This window comes from Culex pipiens, chromosome 2 (genome assembly GCF_016801865.2).
Source record: "Culex pipiens pallens isolate TS chromosome 2, TS_CPP_V2, whole genome shotgun sequence".
Classification (NCBI taxonomy): Eukaryota; Metazoa; Arthropoda; class Insecta; order Diptera; family Culicidae; genus Culex; species Culex pipiens.
In genome coordinates, this window is record NC_068938.1 from 6,801,378 (window position 1) to 6,824,499 (window position 23,122).

The 23,122-nt window shown below is 41.1% G+C and overlaps 4 protein-coding genes across 4 annotated transcripts; 2 read left to right on the plus strand and 2 right to left on the minus strand.

Moving 5' to 3' along the window:
* The first annotated feature begins 4,165 nt into the window (after positions 1-4,165).
* LOC120423416 (uncharacterized protein K02A2.6-like) lies at positions 4,166-8,926 on the plus strand. Its single transcript, XM_039587217.2, has one exon. It carries the CDS (start codon positions 4,519-4,521, stop codon positions 8,710-8,712), a length of 4,194 nt encoding a protein of 1,397 aa, XP_039443151.1. The 5' UTR covers positions 4,166-4,518; the 3' UTR covers positions 8,713-8,926.
* A 234-nt stretch (positions 8,927-9,160) lies between these two features.
* LOC120423408 (probable serine hydrolase) lies at positions 9,161-11,958 on the minus strand. Its single transcript, XM_039587210.2, has 2 exons — positions 11,094-11,958; positions 9,161-11,036 (listed from the first exon to the last, which is right to left on the minus strand). The coding sequence occupies exons 1-2, from the start codon at positions 11,100-11,102 to the stop codon at positions 10,125-10,127; spliced, it is 921 nt and encodes a 306-aa protein (XP_039443144.1). The 5' UTR covers positions 11,103-11,958; the 3' UTR covers positions 9,161-10,124.
* Positions 11,959-14,373: 2,415 nt separating this feature from the next.
* On the minus strand, positions 14,374-17,284 carry LOC120423407 (uncharacterized). Its single transcript, XM_039587209.2, has 4 exons — positions 17,005-17,284; positions 16,637-16,772; positions 15,659-16,575; positions 14,374-15,363 (listed from the first exon to the last, which is right to left on the minus strand). The coding sequence occupies exons 2-4, from the start codon at positions 16,766-16,768 to the stop codon at positions 14,424-14,426; spliced, it is 1,989 nt and encodes a 662-aa protein (XP_039443143.1). The 5' UTR covers positions 16,769-16,772; positions 17,005-17,284; the 3' UTR covers positions 14,374-14,423.
* Positions 17,285-19,175: 1,891 nt separating this feature from the next.
* LOC120423413 (probable serine hydrolase) lies at positions 19,176-20,390 on the plus strand. Its single transcript, XM_039587213.2, has 2 exons — positions 19,176-19,328; positions 19,383-20,390. Exons 1-2 carry the CDS (start codon positions 19,272-19,274, stop codon positions 20,388-20,390), a joined length of 1,065 nt encoding a protein of 354 aa, XP_039443147.1. The 5' UTR covers positions 19,176-19,271.
* Positions 20,391-23,122: the final 2,732 nt, after the last annotated feature.

A 23,122-nucleotide genomic window follows, 5' to 3' on the forward strand; every position in this document is an offset into this window, starting at 1 on the left:
ACCACTCAAATTCCATTTTCAAATTCCCGACTTTTTCCAGACTTTTCCAGAATGCTCAAATAATAGGCATTTCTTATCTAAAGAATGATTTCAAACAAAAAACTTTCTATAAGAACAGTCAATATTAACCAGCGAAAAAAAATCACAATGTTTTTTTTTTTTAAATCCAAATATAGGCATTTTTTGTAAATACAAAAACTTAACAATAAATAAAAAAACACTTCAAAAATGAAATTGCATTATTATGATTCAGAATAGAAACACAAACAATTAGTCTTTGAAAAAATAATCGAAAGTTCAACAATACTTATAACTTCCATGTTATTTTTTAAATTGGCAAAAGTATAGTTTTTGATACTTCGTTTCAACTGAAAATGACAAAAAGTTAAAGATAACTGAACTTAAAATAGCGTTCCTATTTTTTCAAAACTTCATCATCATTTTAAATCAAAGAATGATTGAAACATAATTGCTGTTATTATTCATTCAAAGGATTTAGAAAAATGTCAAGGAATTCATAAAATTTAATTTTAATTTTGTAATTTTTGATATTAAATTTTCTAATCAATTTTAATTTATCTAGTGGTCAGTATTTAACTGTTTTTTTTTTCAATGAAAATTTAGTTTGATATGATTTTATGGTTTCCCACTTATTTTAAGCAAAATAATTGAAGAAAATTTTTAAACAATTTTGCAATAACTTAAAATTTCTTGAATTATTTTTTTTGCAATTTCAATATTTTCTTTATGTTTCCAAAACGTAAAAAAGTTTTTCAATTTTGGATTTTATTCGATATTTAGGTTTTCCGAAAACTGAAAATCAAGCTTTATCTATGGTAGGTAATTTACCCATACTCACAAAAAAAAGTTCAACAGCAACATTTGGAAAAAAATATTTTTAATTACTAAATGAATTTAGTTAAACAATTAAAAATATTCACAAAAAAAAACCATTGCCAAACTCAAGTTGGAATCTGTTACCAAATATCCAATTATGTGACAAAATGAAATAGAATCATAATTCTAAGCTGGCCATTATGCTCTATTTTTATATTAGTTTTTCATTAACTTTACCTCTTGTTTGATGAACAAAAATTAAAGCGATCATTTGATTCATAAAAATATTATGAAAATCTGTGTCAAAGACTCCAATATTCATTAAGATTTTGAATGCCTTTAACAGCTTTTCTATACTCAAATATATTGAAATAGTGAAAAGAACCTTAAATTTAAAGTAAGTTACTAAAGCAGAATTGAGTGAATTCAATTTGAAAATTTTGCAAAACATTACAAAATTTTTCAAGAGTTAAAAAATAAATTTCAATCAAGTATGCTCAGAATTCCTGACTCTTCCCGACTTTTTCCCGATTTTTGGCGGATTTTGGCGAATTCCCGACTTTTTCCCGATTTCCCGACTTGAGTGGCCACCCTGAGCACCACGTTTTCCTCGACGACCCAAACCGTAAGCGTGCCTTCCAAGCAACGATGGTATAGAATGGACTTATTTTACAGCATAAATTTTAATAAATTTGACCAGTTAAAATAATCATGAGTTAATGCAACAATTCAAACAACGCCGTGCCTTCCGATAAACGATTATATAGGAAGGACTTCTTCGAATACTTTTCTTCTCTCACACACAAACACATCTACCGTGCCCCATCACTTCGCTAATTAAACTTAATTATTCCTACAGGGTAACAATTCTATGTCAAATAGGGAATTGTTTGAAACTTTGTAGACATGGTATCCTACACTTAGGTAAGCTATTTTTGCGTACATGGATTTCCCGGGAATTCCCGAAATACAAGCGGAAATATAATTTTTTCTACCTTTTTGGCATCAATGTTTACCTGATTTGATTTTATTCTTTTCAATCTACTGTTCATATTGAGCTAATAAGCTTGTCTGTAAATTTTATGTCAAGGTTTAACTCAGATAATACAGTCCAGACTCGATTATCCGAAGCCTCGATAATCCAAAGTTTCGATTATCCGAAGTTTGATTATCCAAAGGTTTGTATGGGACTTCGGATAATTTCTTTCGTTTTTTTCGTTTTTCTTATTTTAAACATCAAATTCGAGTTCTGCGACCCCATTTTAGTCAAATTTGAATAGTTGATTGCTTATTAAATAATAAAATGCATTTTATCAATATTTCGTCACTGCCATATTGGCCGCCATCTTGGGTTAAAAAATGTAAATCACTTTAGCGTAGTTTAGGAGTCATTCTTAAGCGGTATACGCACTTCGGAAGGAACCGGTCAAGAAAAAAATCAAATGGGCAGCAGCGGCAGCGCAAGCAAGTCAGAGAGGGTGAAAAAAAGCCCCAAGAAATCGCTCTCTCTCCTTTGTTCTGCTGTTCGTAAAGCTGTTTCTTAACCCCTTTCCTTCCGATCTGCATACTAGCCTTTAAGCTCAACAACTAAAAATAAGATAGCGAAAAAAAGGTTCCGAAGTTTCGATTATCCCAAGTGAAATTTTTCCGAGGCCTTCTGATAATCGAGTCTGGACTGTATTTATTTCTGAAGCATTCACAACTAGGAATATTGTTTGCTTATACGTTGGGCAACAAAATTTACGCTATTATGGAATGAATATAAACTTTTTTATTTTCTACAACATATTTTAACAACATTTATTGTTATATCATTTGAAAATAAAATATTCATCTCTTCCGGCCAAGATCAAATTTTATTGTTGTGGAGCATAGATTTTCAATATCCAAACACTTTTATTAAAAAAAAACTTCTCAACAAAAAATACTGACATTTTTTTTTTTGATTTGGTACGATTTGAAAGACAGCGTGAAAAATTAAAAAAAATATGCAAATTTTTTCAAAGTTGCATGATTTTTTACAAGCAGTCAAGCCAGTAAATCAGTGTTTCTCAACCGCTGAGGAATTCCTCCCTGGGGGGAATTTGGGCAGTCTTAGGGGGAATGAGGATGCATAAGGAATTTTAAAGTCTTTTACGTGTTTTCACAAATTAAATCATTGTCAGGTATGAATCACAAAAAACTTCATCAGTCCTAAAAATATTTGAAATAGACTTATTTTTTAAAATCCGGATTATTTTTCTAGTTTGCCGATCACGATCAATTTCATCAATTTGAATTTTTGCTGTCTTTAAAATCTCAGCTGCTCTTAAAAACAATTTTATAATATTTTTTTGAGAGTTTTAGATTTTTTTTCGGTTTAGAATTTTAGGGTACCATCCATAAACTACGTGGACACTTTTTTGGGATTCTCAACCCCAAAAAATAAAAAAAAATGTATGGAGCGTGGACAATTGCCGTCCCCCCCCCCCCCCCCCCCCCCCCCCCTTTAAGTGTCCACGTGGTTTATGGATGGTTCCTAGTGTGGCTTATGCTGAATCAAAAACAAGAAATCAAAATTTCTAGTTTAATAAATTTGAAAGCTTTTTTTTTTTTTGTTGAAAAACAGTTTAGTAGTACAAATTAAAAAATAAAATTCAAACCATAATTTATGTAACATTAAATTCGGTCAGGTTAAAAATTAATTTATTCAATTTTACCAAATAAAAAATAGTTAAAAAAGAGGGAGGGGGAATGAACTGCCCCTGATCGCATAAATGTCCCATATGCATTTTCATCGATTTGGAGTTTTTTATGCAGTTTGGTTCAAAATCGTGTGCTCTTTCAAAAGAGCTTATAACATCCAGTACTTTGTTCTAGAAATCAGGAGGAAATTCAGTTTTTTCGCGAAAACTTAACACGTAGCCTTATGTATGGGACAAACTTCAAATGCGTTTTTCTCAGCTTGCTGTTTTTGCATATGGGACATTAATGCGAACACGGGCAGTGAAGGTCTTGCAAATAAGCCAAGGGGGGAATGCAACGAAAAAGGTTGAGCACCACTGCAGTAAATGATCCTCACACTCATTTTGACCATTGGTGTTGCTGTTCTATACAATTCTGTAGCAAAACATCAATCAGAAAAAGGATCAGAATATGTTTCGTTAAATTTCAAATTTCCCTGGAATTCCCGGGATTTCCCGGGAAATTTGTTGAAAATTTCCCGTTTCCCGGGAATTTTGTAACCCTGGAAAATTGGACGCTCTAGACTGGAGAATCAAGTCTGTCATATAGAAATTTTCAAAAACAATCAAAAAACTATTTTTTTCCATCATTTTTTTCCAACTGTTAGGGCCACGCGATGCGCCCCTACCGAATGTTGGTGCCGTCTAGCACGGTACACGTCAACATGACAGCTGCCACCCAGTGACAGCTGACCGGAAGATTGTAAGCGAGAGAGACAGAAGATTGTTCTTAGCCATTAATTGACCGAGCCCGAACTAGCCGGACGTGCAATAAAAATCTAATTGTAAAACGTAGTCGCGGTACATTTCTTTTGCTCCCGCGATCACAGCATTTTGGCGACGAGGCCGTCCCGCGCGAATAAAAGTTCGGCCCGAAAGTGCGGCGCGCTAGCGCAAAAATCGAGGTGAACTGTGGATTGAGGTTACGACACCTTTCTCGCCACGAGGATTCTGCACGATGCCAGATACTCCACCTGCGGCGCTGGCCCCGGCACCTGTAACCTCGGGGAACCAGCTCCTGTTGAACCTGCTGCAGGGGCAGCAGAAGCTGCTGGAAGAGCTGGTCAAAAACTCCGTCACCCAGAAGGACACGAAAAACTCCAACGAGTTCGTCATGGAATCCTTCTCGAACACCATGAGCGAATTCGCCTACGACCCGGAGAACGACGTCACTTTTGCCAGCTGGTACAGTCGCTACGAGGATCTCTTCAGCAAGGACGCGTCAGCTCTCGACGGCGCAAGTAAGGTCCGACTGCTGCTTCGAAAACTGTCTCCTGCGGCCCACCAGCGGTTCGTGGACTACATCCTTCCGGCTTTGCCGAAGCACAAGACGTTCGAGCAGACAGTCGACATCCTGAAGGCGATCTTCGGCGAGGGGATCTCTACGTTCCGGAAGCGGTTCCGCTGTCTCCAGACGGTGAAAAGCGGCCAAGAGGACTTCATCAGCTACTCCGCGACGGTGAACCGCCGTTGCGAGGAGTTCAACATCGGCGCGACGAAGGCGGACCAGTTCAAGTGTTTGGTCTACGTCTGCGGCCTGCAGTCACCGAACGACGCGGAGATCCGGATGCGGCTGATCAACCGGATGGAGATGGAGCCGGAGAAGGTGACCCTGGCGTCGCTGGTCGACGAGTGCAACCGACTCGTGAACCTCCGGAAAGACACGTCGATGGTGGAAACGCAGGAGATCAAGGCCGTCTATCAACCCACCAACCAAGGTAACCGGTTCAAGCCGACGGATCTGCCGAAGACGCCCTGCTGGCTGTGCGGAGGAGTCCATTTTGTTCGCGATTGTGGCTACTCTTCGCATCGCTGCTCGATGTGCCATCAGATCGGCCACAAAGATGGCTACTGCGCGTGTGTTCGACCGTCGAAACAAAATGGTGGACACGCCGACAAGCCACAGCGGAAGCCAGCAGCCCAGGGCCAGCAAGGACGACCCTGGAAGAAGGACAACCGCGGATCCAGAAGCCAGAAGCCGTACTCGACGAGGATCGTGTGTTGCCGGCAGGTTCAGGCAAGTTCTGGGAGGAAATTCGTCGAAGTCGCTATCAACGGACAGCAAGCACACCTCCAAATCGATTCTGCCTCCGACATCACCGTAATCTCGACGGCGACGTGGCGGAAAATCGGCAGCCCCCTGGTAAGCAGCACAAGCGCTCGAGCATCAACTGCCTCGGGATCTCAGCTGCAGCTGACGTCACAGTTCGAAGCCTACGTGACACTCCAGGGCGTCGATCGAGAGGGAACCATCTACGTCACGAACGCCAACCTCAACATCCTCGGCATCGACTGGATCGAACGGTTCGGTCTCTGGGACGTGCCGATCAGCAGCGTGTGCCAGGCCATCAAGATGCTCAAGGGGACCGAGATCGACGAGTTGAAGGTGAAGTATGCGGACGTCTTCTCTGAACAACCGAGCGTGTGCAGCTGTGTTGACGTGCAGCTCAGCGTCAAAGAAGGCGCCAAACCGGTGTTTCGCCCCAAACGGCCTGTGGCGTACGGGTCGCTGCAGCTCGTCGAACAGGAACTGGACCGCCTTGAGAAACGTGGGATCATCACGCCGGTCACGTACTCCGAATGGGCCGCTCCGATAGTGGTGGTTCGGAAGGCGGACAAGTCTGTGCGGATTTGTGGCGACTACTCAACTGGGCTCAACGACGTCCTCGAGCCCCACCAGTACCCATTGCCCACACCGGACGAGATCTTCGCCAGCCTGGCCGGAGGTCAAGTGTACAGCATTCTGGACATGCGCGACGCCTACCTGCTGCTCAACGTGGCAGAACCGTCCAGGAAGTACCTGACCGTGAACACCCACAGAGGCCTGTACCAGTACAACCGTGTTCCTTTCGGCATAAAACCGGCGCCGGGCGCGTTCCAGCAGGTCATCGACACAGCGCTCGCCGGCCTGCCCGGTGTCAAGGCCTACCTGGACGACATCATCGTCACCGGCAGAACCATCGAGGAGCACAAGCGAAACTTGGAGGAGGTTCTGCGTCGTCTTCAGAAGTTCGGCCTGCGCTTGAAGCTGGAAAAGTGCAAGTTCTTCGAACGGTCGGTGAAGTACTTGGGTCACATCGTGGATCAGAACGGCACTCGACCTGATCCAGAGAAGACGAAGGCCATCGCGGAAATGCCGGCGCCCACTGACGTCTCCACCTTGCGGGCGTTCTTGGGGGCAATCAACTATTACGGCAAGTACATCCCGCACATGAGGAACCTGCGATACCCCCTGGACAACCTTCTGAAGTCGTCGCAGACCAAGTTCCTGTGGACCGCCGAGTGTCAGCGCAGCTTCGAGACCTTCAAGCGGATTTTGCTGTCCGACCTGGCCCTCACCCACTACGATCCGTCACTGCCGATCGTGGTGTCCGCCGATGCGTCTAACGTCGGCCTGGGTGCCTGCATCCAACACGTTTTCCGCAACGGTTCAAGGAAGACCGTGTACCACGTGGCCAGATCGCTGACGAAGGCTGAGGCGAACTACGGCCAAATCGAGAAGGAGGGTCTTGCCCTCATCTTTGCGGTAACCCGGTTCCACCGCATGATCTTCGGCCGTCACTTTACGCTCCAAACCGACCACAAGCCGCTGCTGGCTATCTTCGGTTCCAAGAAAGGAATCCCCGTCTACGCTGCGAACCGTCTCCAGAGGTGGGCGGTGACACTGCTCAACTACGATTTCGACATCGAGTACGTGCGCACGACGGAATTCGGCAACGCAGACGTCCTCTCAAGGCTGATCAACCGCTGTGCCAAGCCTGAGGAGGATTTCGTGATCGCAGCCGTGACGCTGGAAGCAGATCTGGACGAGGTACTTCGTGTGACGCTAAATTCCTGTAACCTTCCTCTCAGTTTCAGGACCATGCAAGTCGCAACCGCAAAAGACGCGATTTTGCAGCAAGTCCAGAAGCATCTGCGTTCCGGTTGGCCACAGTCGAAGAAGCAGCTCCGCGCTGAAATTCGACCCTACTTCGAGGCCCGCGAATCGCTCTCGCTGGTCCATGATTGCATCCTCTTCGGAGATCGCCTGGTAGTGCCAACCATCTACCGTACCAAGGTCCTCAAGCTGCTGCACACCGCACACCCCGGCATCGAGCGCATGAAGGCTTTGGGAAGAAGTTACGTGTACTGGCCTAACATGAGCGCTGACATCCGTGATCTCGTCCTGCGGTGCTCCCAGTGCGCTGCCGCTGCTAAAGCGCCAGCCCGTGCCATCCCTCAACCGTGGCCGAAGTCGACGAAGCCGTTCCAGCGTGTGCACATCGACTACGCTGGGCCTTACCACGACCAGTACTTCCTTGTCGTCGTGGATTCGTTCTCCAAGTGGCCGGAGATCGTACCAACCGGGACCATCACAACCACTGCGACGATTGCGATGCTCCGAGAGATTTTTTGTCGCTTCGGAATGCCGGAGAAGCTCATCTCCGACAACGGCCGCCAGTTCACCGCTGACGCATTCCTGGACTTCTGTACGCAGAACGGGATTGAGCACGTTCGTACGCCGCCCTACCACCCACAATCGAACGGGCAGGCAGAAAGGTTCGTCGACACCTTCAAACGTGCCCTGGCCAAAATCCATCAGCGGGGAGGAAATCTACGGGCCGACCTGGACACGTTCCTGTTGAACTACAGGATCACCCCGAATCGAAGCGCTCCTGACGGCAAAGCACCTGCTGAGCTTTTGTTTGGCAACAAACTCCGCACCACTTTGGACCTGCTGCTACCGCCCACAAACGTAAACAACACGCCCCAACTGGACCAGGACAAGCTTCGGGCGTTCAAGGCGGGTGACCTCGTGTACGCACAACAACATTCCGCTGGCACAACCCGGTGGACACCTGGTGTCGTCACTGGCAGACGCGGAAAAGTGCTGTACGAAGTGGAGCTGGACAACGGTCGCACGATTTCGTCACACCTCAACCAGCTGCGCAAGCGGCTCGACCAGTGTCAGCCGAAGAATCGTGGACCTCTTCCGCTGGACATCCTGCTGGACACGTACGAGCTGAAAAGGAGCAAACCAGCGCCGGTGCCCGGACGTCCTGTGGTTGCACCTGCACCTCCAGCCCTGCCACAACAAGAAGATGCTGGTCCTCGGCGTTCTGAAAGGACGCGCAAGCAACCGGACAGATACGGCGATGCCGTGTACTGTTGAGGGGAGATGTTAGGGCCACGCGATGCGCCCCTACCGAATGTTGGTGCCGTCTAGCACGGTACACGTCAACATGACAGCTGCCACCCAGTGACAGCTGACCGGAAGATTGTAAGCGAGAGAGACAGAAGATTGTTCTTAGCCATTAATTGACCGAGCCCGAACTAGCCGGACGTGCAATAAAAATCTAATTGTAAAACGTAGTCGCGGTACATTTCTTTTGCTCCCGCGATCACAGCACCAACCAAGGATTGGACTTAGGACAGCGGTCAATATGGAGACGGCTTTGTTGACGAAATGTTGATGTTTTAAGTACTTTAAAAATACAGTTTCAGTCAATGATTTTTTGTATTTTTTTTTTTTTTTAGATAGGTTGCTTCATCCTGCATTTTTCGTGAGTCCTTTTTTTACTAGAAATGAGTTGTAGAGTGAATATGATTCAGATTCCACGATGTTTGTAGTGTCGCGAGACTATTTTAAGTGGTTTTGAAAAATGGCCCCACGGGAACCGGTAACATCCGGAGTCGCCATACTTTTTCGACACATGATACTTTTATATCATATTTGCAGTAAATTTTTAAGGATTACAATGATGTTTCAATCAGATTTATGACCAAGTTCTGTCTAACTCCGAGAACCTCCAGAACCGGTATCCGGTATCAGTTCTGCGTGACCGGAAATTGACTTGTGTGATTCAGAAGTGTTGAAAAAGCCAAATTAGTGGAAATTTATGGGTATCCCATTTTTTACCAGCGATTATCCTCGATTTTTGACTCAGACACAGTCTTGAAAGATGGCGAAACTAATACCCTTGAATTTGCAACTTGAAGCACTCAAATTGGTTGAAAACTCGCTGAGCTACATCGATTTCATCTTTAGGGCCGGTATGCTCTTCAAAAGAAAGGGGGTCAAGAAACAGCTTTACGAACGGCAGAAAAAAGAGAGGAAACGTTTTCTTGGGGCTTTTCTTTACCCTCTCTGGCTTGCTTTCGCTACCGCTGCTTCCCATTTGATTTTTTTCTTGACAGGTTTCTTCCGAAGTGCATACCTTACTTCCAAGCCAAGATGGCGGCCAAAATGACGGTGATTAAATATTGAGAAAATGCACTTGGTAATTTTTAAAGCAATCAACCATACACATTTGACTAATATGGGGTCGCAGAATTCGAATTTGATGTTAAAAGTACGAAATAAAAAAAAAAGATTTTTATTTGATCATTATTCCCATACAAACCATCGGATAATCGAACATCAGATAATCGAGGCTTCGGACTGCCTATATGATTGGCATAATATTCCTTATAAGCCCTATATGTTTGGTTTACGTATGATTTTATCGGTGTCACTAATGAAAAATGGTTTAACATTGAGATATATTTTATTCCATATAAATTAAATTCACTAGATAATCAACTCTATAACTTACTTTCCACAATTTCATCAAATCGCTTACAATCGTTTAAAAATTTTCCAATTACGTTGGCCACGCTCTCCGCATCGACCAGATGCACGTAATGATTCCCTTCGATCGCCACCAACCGGGTCAGTGAATTATTCCTGCCCATCTCGTCCAAAAGCCGCCTAAACTCTTCGTCATCGCCGTAATAGAGCGAATCCGTAGCTTTGATCACCAACACTGGGCACTTGGTTGCCCTGGCCGTTTCCAGGTTTGTTTCCCGAGACCACCCGGAGAGGTCCGGATGCTTGGTGCGGCTGTCGATAGTGTAATGGAAGGTTCCCGGAAGGATGCTGCTTTCGCGGATGTTTCTGTCCAACAGGTGATGACACAGTTCTATCGGGATCGTTGAGCCAGCTGGATATCGCGCCTTACTTAGCATCTTGTCGTAGGTCAATCCGGGTGGTTTTCTACCGTTGGAATCGTCGTACTCTATCGACCGATCAAAGTGAGATGCCAATCTCGTGTATAACCCTTCCGGGAAGGACGCTTGAAGCGCATCCAGTGCTACAAACAGATCGACCTTATCCGGGTACAGTCCGATGAAGATGAAGCAACCCATGGCCCCGAAGGAATGACCAACCAGGGATACCTTGGGCCATCCGTAGATCTTCATGACCCGTCGGATGCAGATCGCCGCATCATTCAGACGGTAAACGGTGCCGCTTGGCATCCACGAGGACAGTCCGTGACCGGGCAAATCAATCGCCAGGTAGCTTCCAGCGGTCGGAAGCAACGGGATAACTCGATCAAACGATCCACTGTTGTCGTTGAACCCATGGATGAACAGAATCGGCCGCACGTTCGTAGGACCGTACCACTTGCCGCGAATCACCCCAAACGGAACCGGAATTTGCACCTCCCGAAAGGTCTGAAACGATCAGTTCTTGAAACTTTTCAGCACTTGCTGTAACAATTTGCTAATTACTTGAGCCATTTTCGACGATCCGTCCAGCTACTTTGCAAACAACCAAATGAATTAGAGACCAACAAAAAGGTAGGTTCTATTGAACCAGCGTGACTACATTCTACCGAAACAGGTACGCGCGATCACTTCGTCGAGGTCTTCGTTTGCATTGGCAATACTTTGCACTTGCGAGTGGTTGATCTAGTTTGGCTATTCTATGACGGTTTGATTGTAGCGCAAGGTTTTTAACGCGTTTTCTTGATTGTGGGAAGTGCCATTTTGGTTATTGGGTTATTTATTTGAATCACGAGGAGAGGCAGAGAGTGAAACTGAAAATGGTTTACGAGTTCATTATTTTAGTGGAATTTAGTCGTTTTGGGTAGTTAAATTATAGTTTTCAATAAGGTGCACAATGTATAGATTATCCAAGAGGCTCTGCCGAGTTGGATAAATACGACGAGTGCTGAAAATATCGAGTTTTGCAACATGTTCCATACAGCATTTTTTGCTATTCTGGAAAACACTTTTGAATAGGATTTTTCAGTTAAGCTTACTCAAATAAGTACAAGCGTATAAGAATGAACGTTTTTGCACTGTTATTTTCGCAGATTAGACTGAATACGCAACACGGAAGAAACGAGGTCAAGAAAGTTAAAAGATCTACATGTTAACATTCTTATATTCCATTTCGCCATCACAATTTTAACCGCCATCTTAGATTACACAAAATCAGATCACTTTGAAGCATGTTTGAGTCATAGTTTAGTTGAATTTAATAATAATAAATATTTCGTGTTTCGATAAACTTGAGTGAAATTTTGGCAAAGTCTCCGAATAATGAAATACGAAATGTGTAAAAAATATTTTGCATTTTGAAAATTCTTGGATTTTTAATTTAAAAAATTTTTGAGCTCAATTATTTTTTGATTTATTTGTTTTAGAACTTTGGAATTTTCATATTTCGGAATATTAAAATCTCAAATATTTTTGAGTTTCAGAATTTTAAAATTAACAATTTTCAAAAATTTCAGAATTTAATTTTTTTTTTGAAATTCAAGAATTTTAAGAATTTTAGGAATTTTAAAAATTTTAATATTTTTGAATTTTAATATATTTTTTAAATTTTCAAAGTTTTCAGAATTTTTGAACTTCAGAATATTAGAATTTCAAGAATTCAACAATTTAAAGAATTTTAAGAATTAAAAGCATTTAAAGAATTTTTAGAATCGGAACAATTTTAAAATTTTTAAGAGTTTGATTTTTTTTTTTTAATTTTAGGAATTTTAAGAGTTTTAAGAATTTTAGAAATTTTAAGAATTTTAAGAATTTTAAGAATTTTAAGAATTTTAAGAATTTTAAGAATTTTAAGAATTTTAAGAATTTTAAGAATTTTAAGAATTTTAAGAATTTTAAGAATTTTAAGAATTTTAAGAATTTTATGAATTTTAAGAATTTTAAGAATTTTATGAATTTTATGAATTTTAAGAATTTTAAGAATTTTAAGAATTTTAAGAATTTTAAGAATTTTAAGAATTTTAAGAATTTTAAGAATTTTAAGAATTTTAAGAATTTTAATAATTTTAAGAATTTTAAGAATTTTAAGAATTTTAAGAATTTTAAGAATTTTAAGAATTTTAAGAATTTTAAGAATTTTAAGAATTTTAAGAATTTTAAGAATTTTAAGAATTTTAAGAATTTTAAGAATTTTAAGAATTCTAAGAATTTTAAGAATTTTAAGAATTTTAAGAATTTTAAGAATTTTAAGAATTTTAAGAATTTTAAGAATTTTAAGAATTTTAAGAATTTTAAGAATTTTAAGAATTTTAAGAATTTCAAGAATTTTAAGAATTTTAAGAATTTTAAGAATTTTAAGAATTTTAAGAATTTTAAGAATTTTAAGAATTTTAAGAATTTTAAGAATTTTAAGAATTTTAAGAATTTTAAGAATTTTAAGAATTTTAAGAATTTTAAGAATTTTAAGAATTTTAAAAATTTTAAGAATTTTGAAAATTTTAAGAATTTTAAGAATTTTAAGAATTTTAAGAATTTTTAAGAATTTTAAGAATTTTAAGAATTTTAAGAATTTGAAGAATTACGAAATTTTTAAAAAATTTAAGAATTTTAAAAACTTTAAGAATTTTAAAAATTCAAAGAATTTTTAAAAAAAATTGAGAATTTTGTATTATTAAGAACTTGAAGTCCCTATTTTAAAAATTTCACAAATTTAAAAAAAAATCAAAAAGTTCAAGAATTTCAAGAATTTTAAGAACTGTGCAATTCTCTGAGATTTCGGTCATTCGATTTTTTCGTATTTTTTAATCCGGCTGAAACTTTTTTGGTGCCTTCGGTATGCCTAAAAAGGCCATTTTATCGAATAATCGGATAATAATGGGCAAACATCAGCACTTATTTTAAAAAATCAATAACTGCAACTATTTAATAAAAAAAACTTACACAAAAATGACTATAACTTGAAACGGTGTACTTTATCAAAATTTCACTTAAGTACTTTTTGATTGCCAATTCGATATTACATCGAAAAATTAAGTTAAAAAGTGTTTGCTACCGATACTTCGATTTTTTGAAAAAAAAATCAGTATTAATTCTATAATTCATAACTCGGTCAAAGATATTTGCCCGTTCTGGAAATTTCTGAAAAGCTGGCAGAAAAAAAAAAATTAAAAAATAGTGTTTTGTTTTGCAAATCAAGTTTTAGTGACAAGATGTGAAATTAAAAATCACAATGTATTTTTTAACCGTGTATCATTTCTTTCAGTGTAGTCCTTATCCATACCTACAACTTAGCCGAAGACACCAAATCGATCAAAAAATTCCTTCAAAAAATACAGATTTTCATACATCATTTTTGTATGGGCAGCTGTCAAATTTGTATGGAAAATTATATTGACAAACTTATGATGCAAAATGGCATTTTTGGGCATACCGAAGGCACCAAAAAAGTTTCTGCTGAATTAAAAAATACAAACAATAAAATTTAAAAAAGACCGATTCCATAGAGAATTGCTCTGTTACAACCCATTGAGAATTTCAAGAATTTTAAGAACTACACAAATTTCAAAAAAATCAAGAATTGTAGAAATTTTAAAACATAAAAATTTGAGAATTTTTAGAATTTCAGAAATTTTAAGATTTCAAGTTTTTAAATTTTGGAATTTTAGAATTCAAGAATGTATTTTAAAATTAAAGAATTTAAAAATTTTGAATGATTAAAGCCTTGCTCTGTAAAATTTCGTTCTATCACTATCAGTGACCTTTCCTTTTTAAGGGTTGCAAAAACGACTTTTTATTACTAATTTTCAAGGTAATGTTTTATTTGTCAATTTTCAAGCCTTAGTTCGCCACCCTCTGACTACCCCTCCTCCAGTACTGCTCCAAAAACGACGACACAATCGGCGCCACCTTGTTCACTTCCGACAGGTGCACGTGGTGCCCACCCTCGACGTACTCCAGCCGGAACAACGGATTCACCCCCCGCACCACGTCAACAAATTGATCAAAGTACTTCTTATCCTCGTAGTACGGCGAATCAGTCGCCTTGATGAACAGGTACGGCATCGTGGCCATCCGCTTCGCCATCGCCAGACACATTTCCTGACTCCATCCGACGCTGACGCTGTGCATAAACTTGAGACGACTGTCCCGGGTGAAGAAGAACCTTCCCGGATGTGTTGTAGATTCGGCAATGTTCCGGTTGAGCAGGTACGGCGCGACCTCCTTTGACACGGACTTGTTTGATCCTAAATGGAGTCGTTCCACCAGTTCTTCGTAGGTGTAGCTGGGAGGTTCGGCTGGATCGCGGTTCCGTTCGTCGGCGAGCAAGCCTTTTGGGATTCGGTCTTCTAGTCGGCGTACGATTTCGGCGGGTTCCGTTATGTGGGACTTGAGACAATCGAGGCCAATGTACAGATCGACCTGGTTCGGGAAGGTGGCTGCGTAGACCATGCTGACGATCGAGCCCATCGAGTGACCGAGCAGGGAGACACGATCCCAGCCGTAGTGCTTCACAATGCGCTTGATTAGATATACGTGGTCCATGCTTTGGTAGCTGAGGCCTGCGGGAATTCGCGAGGACAGTCCGTGACCGGGCAGGTCAATAGCCAGGAAGCTAGCGTGCTGTGGGAGTAGCGGAATGAGCGTGTCGAAGGTTCCGGCGTTGTCCAGCCAACCGTGGATCGCGAGAACGGGTCGCACGTCTCGCGGGCCCCACCATTTTCCAGCGATTTCTCCAAACGGAACGGGGATTCGAACTTCTTCCGGGTCTACCAGATAGCTGGGTTCGACGGATTGTTGGTTTTGGAAGGATTGAACGCAACGGTGTAACGGCGTCCGACGGATCACAGATTTTAAGGAGAACATGACAGGAATGCAACACTGTTACAGTAAATACAACTTCACAAGTGATGAAACAAGGTCAAAGATAGTCAATAGGTGGCTTCTTAAGCCGTTTGTTGGTAGAAAGATAAAAGAGTCTACCCAGAACAATACGGAAAACAGAGAGGAGAGGTTCTTTTGTCTACTTCTGCAAGAAAAACAATTTTCTACGATGAAGATCAATGTTTCCTTACCGCCTCGCTCCACTGCAAGCGTCCTTCTTCCAGTGTTTGCACAGGAACGCCGTAATCAGCGGCGCGACCTTGGCCGGCTCCGTCAGGTGCAGATGGTGCGTACTGTCGACAAACTCCAGCTCAAACAGCGGATTCACCTGCTTGACCAACGCCACGTACTCTTCAAAGTACTTCTTGTCTTCGTAGTACGGCGAGTTTTTCGCCTTGATGAACATGTACGGCATTGTCATCCGTTTGCCCATCTCCAGACAAACCTGCTGGTCCCAGCCCGTTCCCACGCTATACTTGAGCCGGCTGTCCCGGGTGAAGTAGTACTTGCCCGGGTACATCTTCGACTCGGCAATGTTACGCGTGAGCAGATACGGCGCGACCTCCTTCGAGATTGACTTGTTCGTTCCTAAATGCAACCGTTCCACGAGCTCCTGGAACGTGTAGCTCGGCGGTTCCGACTTTTCCTGGTTCCGGATATCCGCCAGCAGCATCTGCGGTATTCGCTTCTCCAACCGTGGCGCCAACTTTCCCGGATCCGCGATGTGAGGCTTCAACGCATCAATCCCCACGTACAAATCGACCTTATCCCGGAAGATCGCCGAAAAGACCATACAAACGATCGACCCCATCGAATGCCCGAGCAGCGAGATTTGGTTCCACCGGTACTGCTTCATGATCCGCTTCAGCAGATATATACTATCAAGCGTGTGATACGTCATTCCATCGGGAATCCGCGAGGACAATCCGTGTCCAGGCAGATCCAACGCCAGGAAGCTCATGTGCTGCGGAAGCATCGGAATCAACGTATCGAACGTTCCCGCGTTATCCTGCCACCCGTGCAGGGCCACGATCGGACGCACATCCTTCGGACCCCACCACTTGCCGGCAATCTCCCCGTACGGCACCGGAATTCGCACCTCTTCAACCTAAAATCAACACACAAAAATTGCAACTCATCGTAGATTGAGCTAGATTTTGTTTACGAACCTCAAGTGTTGCTGCTGCTGCGGCTGCTTCTGGCTGATTGTTGTGAATGTGGCGCGACGATAGCGCCGTAATCGGAGCACGACGCGGGCTCACCAGCAGTATTTGACGAAATATTGCACTGAGATTGGACATTTTGCTGAAAATTGACACTAAATTAGGCAAATTTCTTCTAGGTCTTCTAGGGGACCATCCACAAACCACGTGGACACTTTTTTTGGTAATCTCAACCCCCCCCCCCCCCCCCTCGTGGACAATTGTCCATACAAAAAAAAACTTTTTTGTATGGAGCGTGGACAATCGCCATACCCCCCCCCCCCCTAAAGTGTCCACGTGGTTTATGGATGGTCCCTAGGAAGTAATTAAGCTACCTAAAATTCCTGAGCAGTAAATATCAACGCGGAAACTGGCCACTTCCTTATCGCTTAATTCGCTTATTACATAAACACTCAAGGTCGTTCGCTATCGTACAGTGTAAAATTGAGCTATTAATTTCCTTAAAAATTTCACAACACTTCTTCGAATAGTTTGTTGAACTTTGACAGTTGATGGAAAGTTGACTGACACTAAATAGTGAAGAGAGGTGAACAGCAAAGCAACCCGTGAAGTTTGTACCCTGACGTCGAAGTGCTCTAGAGACAGCTGAGAAAAGAGAGTGAGGCCACAGCGCCAAGCTGTGTGAGTGAGTGAGTGTGGACTTTTATCAATGGATGATTCAAGCGGAGCAGGCCACGAGTTTTACATCAGCACAGTCACGAGCACGTGGTGGTTGTAAATGTGTTTGATAGCTCAAACAAACCGTAAACTTGAGAGAGAAAGGGGCTTGTGTGAGTGAAAGAACTTGAATAATTCCGATAAAAGCAATTATTTTTTAGTTTAGTGAGATTTGAGAATTAAAATCTGTTCTACATATACGCAATTTCAAATTTCAAGCTGAACCTTAAAAAAATAAAGTAATAAAAAATGTCATAATACAGTCCACGCTCGATTGTCCAAAGGCTTCGGAAAAATTTTATCGGATAATCGAAACACAAAAAAACATCTATTTTTTTAAAGTCTTATGACCATCAAGATCGAGCTTAAGTATGACTTATAAACTACCTCTAAAAATTTAAAAAAAAATAACATATTGTTTTTTTTATTTGCCCACATTTTTTTCGAATTTTTTCTCGTGTTCAGGGGGTAATTTTGAGCAACTCTTGTTTTACAAAAAACTTTACTCATCTTGTTAGGCCGATGCAAATATTTAAAAAAGTTTTTGTCAAGGGGGGGGGGGGGGGCAAAAAAATAAAAAAATATAAAAATTTAAATAACAAGCCATAATTTTCACATTTCAATGAAAAAAGTGTTTTAAAATGCATTTTACACTAGTTCAGTTGTTTTGCAATCATTAGTTTTCAAAAAATCTAAGATCTGACAAAAACAAAAATTGTATCGAAAAAAAAAGATTTTGCATCGAAAATTTTCAAAAAATCTTAAGAATTTTTAATAAACCCAAACATGCTAAAAATGATTTTAAACGCAGGAGAATGTATTTTAATTTGATTTCAGCTGGTTGCACTTGAATTTTCATTGAAATTTTGAAGTTTATTGTAAAAATATTTTTTTTGCCCCCTGATTTTTCGGCCCAATTTTGAAGGGGGAGGGGGGGGGGGGTGACAAAAACTTTTAAAAATATTTGCACCAGCCTTATATGCAACCCTAAAACTTTCTTAAATTTTAAGAGTGCTTTTAAAAGATCGAAAATTGGTTGCAATATGGATTTTGGCGAAATTTTAGAACGAGGTTGTAGAGGGTGAAAAGGCAATCACATATACAAATTTGCATAAATGAGGTCTCAGAACTCTAGTTTTTGCAGCGAGTTCCATACACATTTTTTTTTGCAATTCCGAAAAACGTGAAAAACGCCCTTTCAATGGAATTCTAATCAAAAGAGTATTGAAAAAAAAATTCGAAATAAGTGCTGAAAGCTCAAACTTTTCCGCACCCATTTCGATTCTGCTTAGAATTTGGTAAAGGAAAGTAGGCCGTTTCGTCGATCGAGAATGAATGAAAAAGTATGTAGTTTCACGACGAAATTGCTAAAAAACGTTTTATACATTATGACATTTATGGTACTTTATATATGATCTTATACCCGCAGGCAACTTGGTCCTGAAATACATGTGAGCGCTAGGTGAACAATTCAATCATCTTTTATAAGTTTGGAACAGAATAGAACAAAATGTTTTCCCGTTTCCCTCCCCATGTGCCGAGACACTTCGTATAGACGCCCTTGCTTCAATCACGTCAAATTAATAATCATGCCCCCCAGCCGAACCTTCATTAGAGACGCAGGCAATCCACAACTCAGAGCGAACGCCAGAAAAATATTTTTGCGATTTTGATTCATTTCTTTTTTTTCCATTTCTGTGAAATACGCCTAACTTATCCCAAGTTAACCCTACGGTACAGTGTTGATAACAACACCATTTCAACGGTATCTGACTTGCTATTCCTAAGTTCAGACATGAATGTGCGAAAATGAGAGAAGGTAATATAAACCTAATACCACCAGAATAATCACGAGATAAGTTTATACTAGCGACTCATTTTGAGGTTTAACTTTGATCAGTTACCAGGAGTTTGAGAATAAGACATGGAGGAACCGCATCCGATGATGAAACTTGTTGATCTTCACAACAATGAATGCAATGTAAGTATTGGAGTATTTCCAAAACAGTTAGTGTAAAGAATTCAACTGTTTCAGGCCATCGAAGTCGAGATCAACATCCCGTACGGAAAGATCGCCGGCAAATGGTTTGGTCCCCGGGACGTCAAACCGATTCTGTGCCTCCACGGCTGGTTAGACAACTGTGGAACCTTCGATAGGTTGATTCCTCTTCTTCCAAAAGAGCTGAGTTTCCTCGCAATCGACTTCCCCGGACACGGTCACTCGTGCCGCATACCCGACGGCATGGCTTACCATCAGATCGATCGAGTTATGGTGATCCAGTACGTGATGAACGAGTACGGTTGGGACCGGGTGGCCCTCATGGGGCACTCGATGGGCGCATCCGTAGCGTTCACCTACGCGGGATTGTTTCCCGAAAAGGTCGAGCTGGTGATCGGGCTGGACAACTTTAGACCGGTTAGGTATAGTCCGGGGAGGTTCCTCAAGTATGCCGGAAGCATGGCGGTTAAGATTTTGCAGGTGAATTCGGATGAGCGTAGGAATTCCGAACCTCCGCTGTACACGTACGAAGAAATGGTTGAAGCACTGCACAAAGGATCTTACCAGTCGGTATCCCGGAAGTACTGTCCGTACCTGCTGCAGAGGAACATTTCAAGGTCCAAAAAGTACCCGGAAAAGTACTACTTCAACTATGCCAGAATGCTAAAGTACGATCAAATTCCGGGTTGGACCGACGAAGCGACGGTTACGTTGCTCAAGCGAATCCGCGTTCCTCAGCTGGTGATCCAAGCTACGGAATCGCGAGATCCGGGATCACGGGCTGCGTTCAACACGGTTGTGAAGGTACTTGGCGAGGAGAATGCGTCGTTTCAGGTTGAGTATCTGAAAGGAACTCATCACGTTCATCTGAACCAGCCGGAAGTGGTGACGCCGGTGATAACGGATTTTCTGCTGATGTATTGGTCAGCTGGTGATCCCGGACAATGTGGTAAAGTTACGAGCATAGCGTTGTTTTGCTACACCAAAAGACTGTTGATAAACATTACAGTCAAAAGACTGACAGAACTTGAAAAAACCAACTAGTCGGTCATAGAGTTATCTACGTGCGCATGTATTGCGTATACGTACACGAAAAAGATTGAGGTTAAATTTTGTACCGACCAGCAAAACAAATGGTGTGCAAGTGTGCGTGAGCGCGGGCTTAGATAACTCTATGGCTTGCTTGCCTGACTCCCTGAAATCAACAACTGACACTGTCACTGGTGGTTTCATTGACAGCGCAGAGATGTAATCTATTTTGAACTGTCATTAGTTGATTCTTTCGTTGTTCGTTAAATGCGATTTAATAAAGAAAGTCATAAGAATTCTTGAATGATTAAAGAATCAATTCAAGAAACGAGCCGAAATCCGATTCATTCGCCCCCTTTCATATTTCTCGCAAAAACCTCTCACCCACACTGAACTACCTCACTGTATTCGTTCAGGACGCCGCACTCACTTTCTCGCACACAGCTGCGAATTACCGCTAGTCGTCTGCGAATGCACTGAAAGAAACCAACATAGCAATCTCAAGTGTTTTTTCACGTGAGAGTCTCCAAAAATAAACACGATTATTTCACGTGCTTTTCCATTAACATTCACATGTTCTACATTTCGAATGGATGTGAAAATAGATTAATAACAGCTGATCGTTAGCGAGAAACCTTCCATTCTTATTTCGCATGAAGTTCACTTCAGATTTAATTGAATTTCACATCGATTTGCCCCATTCGGCATTTCCTTTAATTTTGAAGAGAAAAACACGTTAGATTGGAATGTTTTGATTTTGAATTGCGTATTTAAAAAAATCTCCATTAGTAAGATGGCCACGGACGACGGTGGTGAAAAATTTGCGTTGCTGATCGTTTAGCCAATGAAAATTTGTTATCTAATCGTTTAGCTATAGCAATCAAATTTTCTTTGGGTAACTTTTAATATTTTGAACTTGTGGTAGGTAAAATCAAGAATATAAAAACCTGTTTGAAATTTACGCGTTTTATTATTTTTTTTTTCAGAAGATCAGATTTCTGCCAGAGGTTGTCTTCGGAATCTGCTCCTGATCAGAAGCTGTTAGTCAGTACAAAAGACTGTATGCGGTGTCGGTGCTTCTCGAGATTTATCATGGACATACGGATCCGCCAGCTGTCGGTTCGAGAAATACCAGCTAAAATCCGTTACCTGACCGTTGTGATTCTCCGTACCGGCAGGTTCTCGATTAGTATACACTGAGCAAAACTTACACAGCTCAACGAAGTGTTCTACACATGATCTGGCCCTGCTGTACAGAGCACTCAAATATCAATCGCAAAACACTTGAAATTTTGGTGATTGGCCATGAAATAATGTCAATAACCAAACACTTGAATTTTAAATGGTGTTGAAAAATAAAAGTACGTACAAGCGATTTACAGGTTCTCGCTTGCTAGTCGTGCACGCTACCACTGCGCCGGCCAGCCAGTTAAAAACGGGAGAGTTTTTTGTGCTATTGGTTCTTGGTGGTTCTTGCCTCGCTTCTAGCCTTCGATGAAAGTCGCGCAAAAATCAATCAGTGAAACACATTAAATTCATGTGGATAATCACGTTGACTTTGAATAGTGCCTGTTTTGGGTAGATCTTAAGATCATTTTCAAGTGTTTTGATCATCATTTTGAATAGTTCAAGACGGTGGGACAAATTCATGAGCAAAAAAAAAATGAAAAGCTTGAGCCACCCGAATGAAAATAACATGTTAAAAAATACCAAAAAGTCAACCGCCCAAACACTTGCATTTGATAGTGGTTTGGATTGATGTTGAAACACAAACCAATTAGATCTACGATGTGGCCAGATCAAGTGTTTGGGCACTTGAATAAAAAGTGTGGCATATTTTCAGTGTAGGTAGAATGAAAGTGATGTGAAATGTGTGAAAAAAGTGTGTGTTTTTTTATATATAAACAAAACTTGATTGCAATAAAACCGTGTAAACCGAGGTGTAAACCGTGAAATAAATTTATATAAAAAAATAAAAACTATCTAATTGTTTTACATTCCTCAAAACTTTTGGAAAACTATACGATTTTAACTACAAACACATTAAATATTTATGAGAAAAGCATTGCAAATTTATGTGCGTCGTCACGTGAAGTTAACGTGTTTTGCTATTGAATTTACCGTGTCGCGGATGAGAATTCTTGAAGTGATTTGCACATGACATTCACATGCAATGTCGTATGGGGCAGATTCACGTGTGGAACACTTGAGATTGCTATGTGTGTTTCTTTCAGTGTGTCTGGAGATTTAGTTTAGTACACTGAAAGAAACCAACATAGCAATCTCAAGTGTTTTTTCACGTGAGAGTCTCCAAAAATAAACACGATTATTTCACGTGCTTTTCCATTAACATTCACATGTTCTACATTTCGAATGGATGTGAAAATAGATTAATAACAGCTGATCGTTAGCGAGAAACCTTCCATTCTTATTTCGCATGAAGTTCACTTCAGATTTAATTGAATTTCACATCGATTTGCCCCATTCGGCATTTCCTTTAATTTTGAAGAGAAAAACACGTTAGATTGGAATGTTTTGATTTTGAATTGCGTATTTAAAAAAATCTCCATTAGTAAGATGGCCACGGACGACGGTGGTGAAAAATTTGCGTTGCTGATCGTTTAGCCAATGAAAATTTGTTATCTAATCGTTTAGCTATAGCAATCAAATTTTCTTTGGGTAACTTTTAATATTTTGAACTTGTGGTAGGTAAAATCAAGAATATAAAAACCTGTTTGAAATTTACG

Bases quoted from the DNA above. Each gene is read 5' to 3' on its own strand.
- LOC120423407 (XM_039587209.2), bottom strand. From the start codon at position 16,768: ATGTCCAATCTCAGTGCAATATTTCGTCAAATACTGCTGGTGAGCCCG. The intron at 16,576-16,636 runs GTTCGTAAACAA...TGTTGATTTTAG, and splicing joins CAGCAGCAGCAACACTTGAG to GTTGAAGAGGTGCGAATTCC. The intron at 15,364-15,658 runs GTAAGGAAACAT...CGTCGAACCCAG, and splicing joins GCTTGCAGTGGAGCGAGGCG to CTATCTGGTAGACCCGGAAG.
- LOC120423416 (XM_039587217.2), top strand. From the start codon at position 4,519: ATGCCAGATACTCCACCTGCGGCGCTGGCCCCGGCACCTGTAACCTCG.
- LOC120423413 (XM_039587213.2), top strand. From the start codon at position 19,272: ATGGAGGAACCGCATCCGATGATGAAACTTGTTGATCTTCACAACAAT. The intron at 19,329-19,382 runs GTAAGTATTGGA...CAACTGTTTCAG, and splicing joins TTCACAACAATGAATGCAAT to GCCATCGAAGTCGAGATCAA.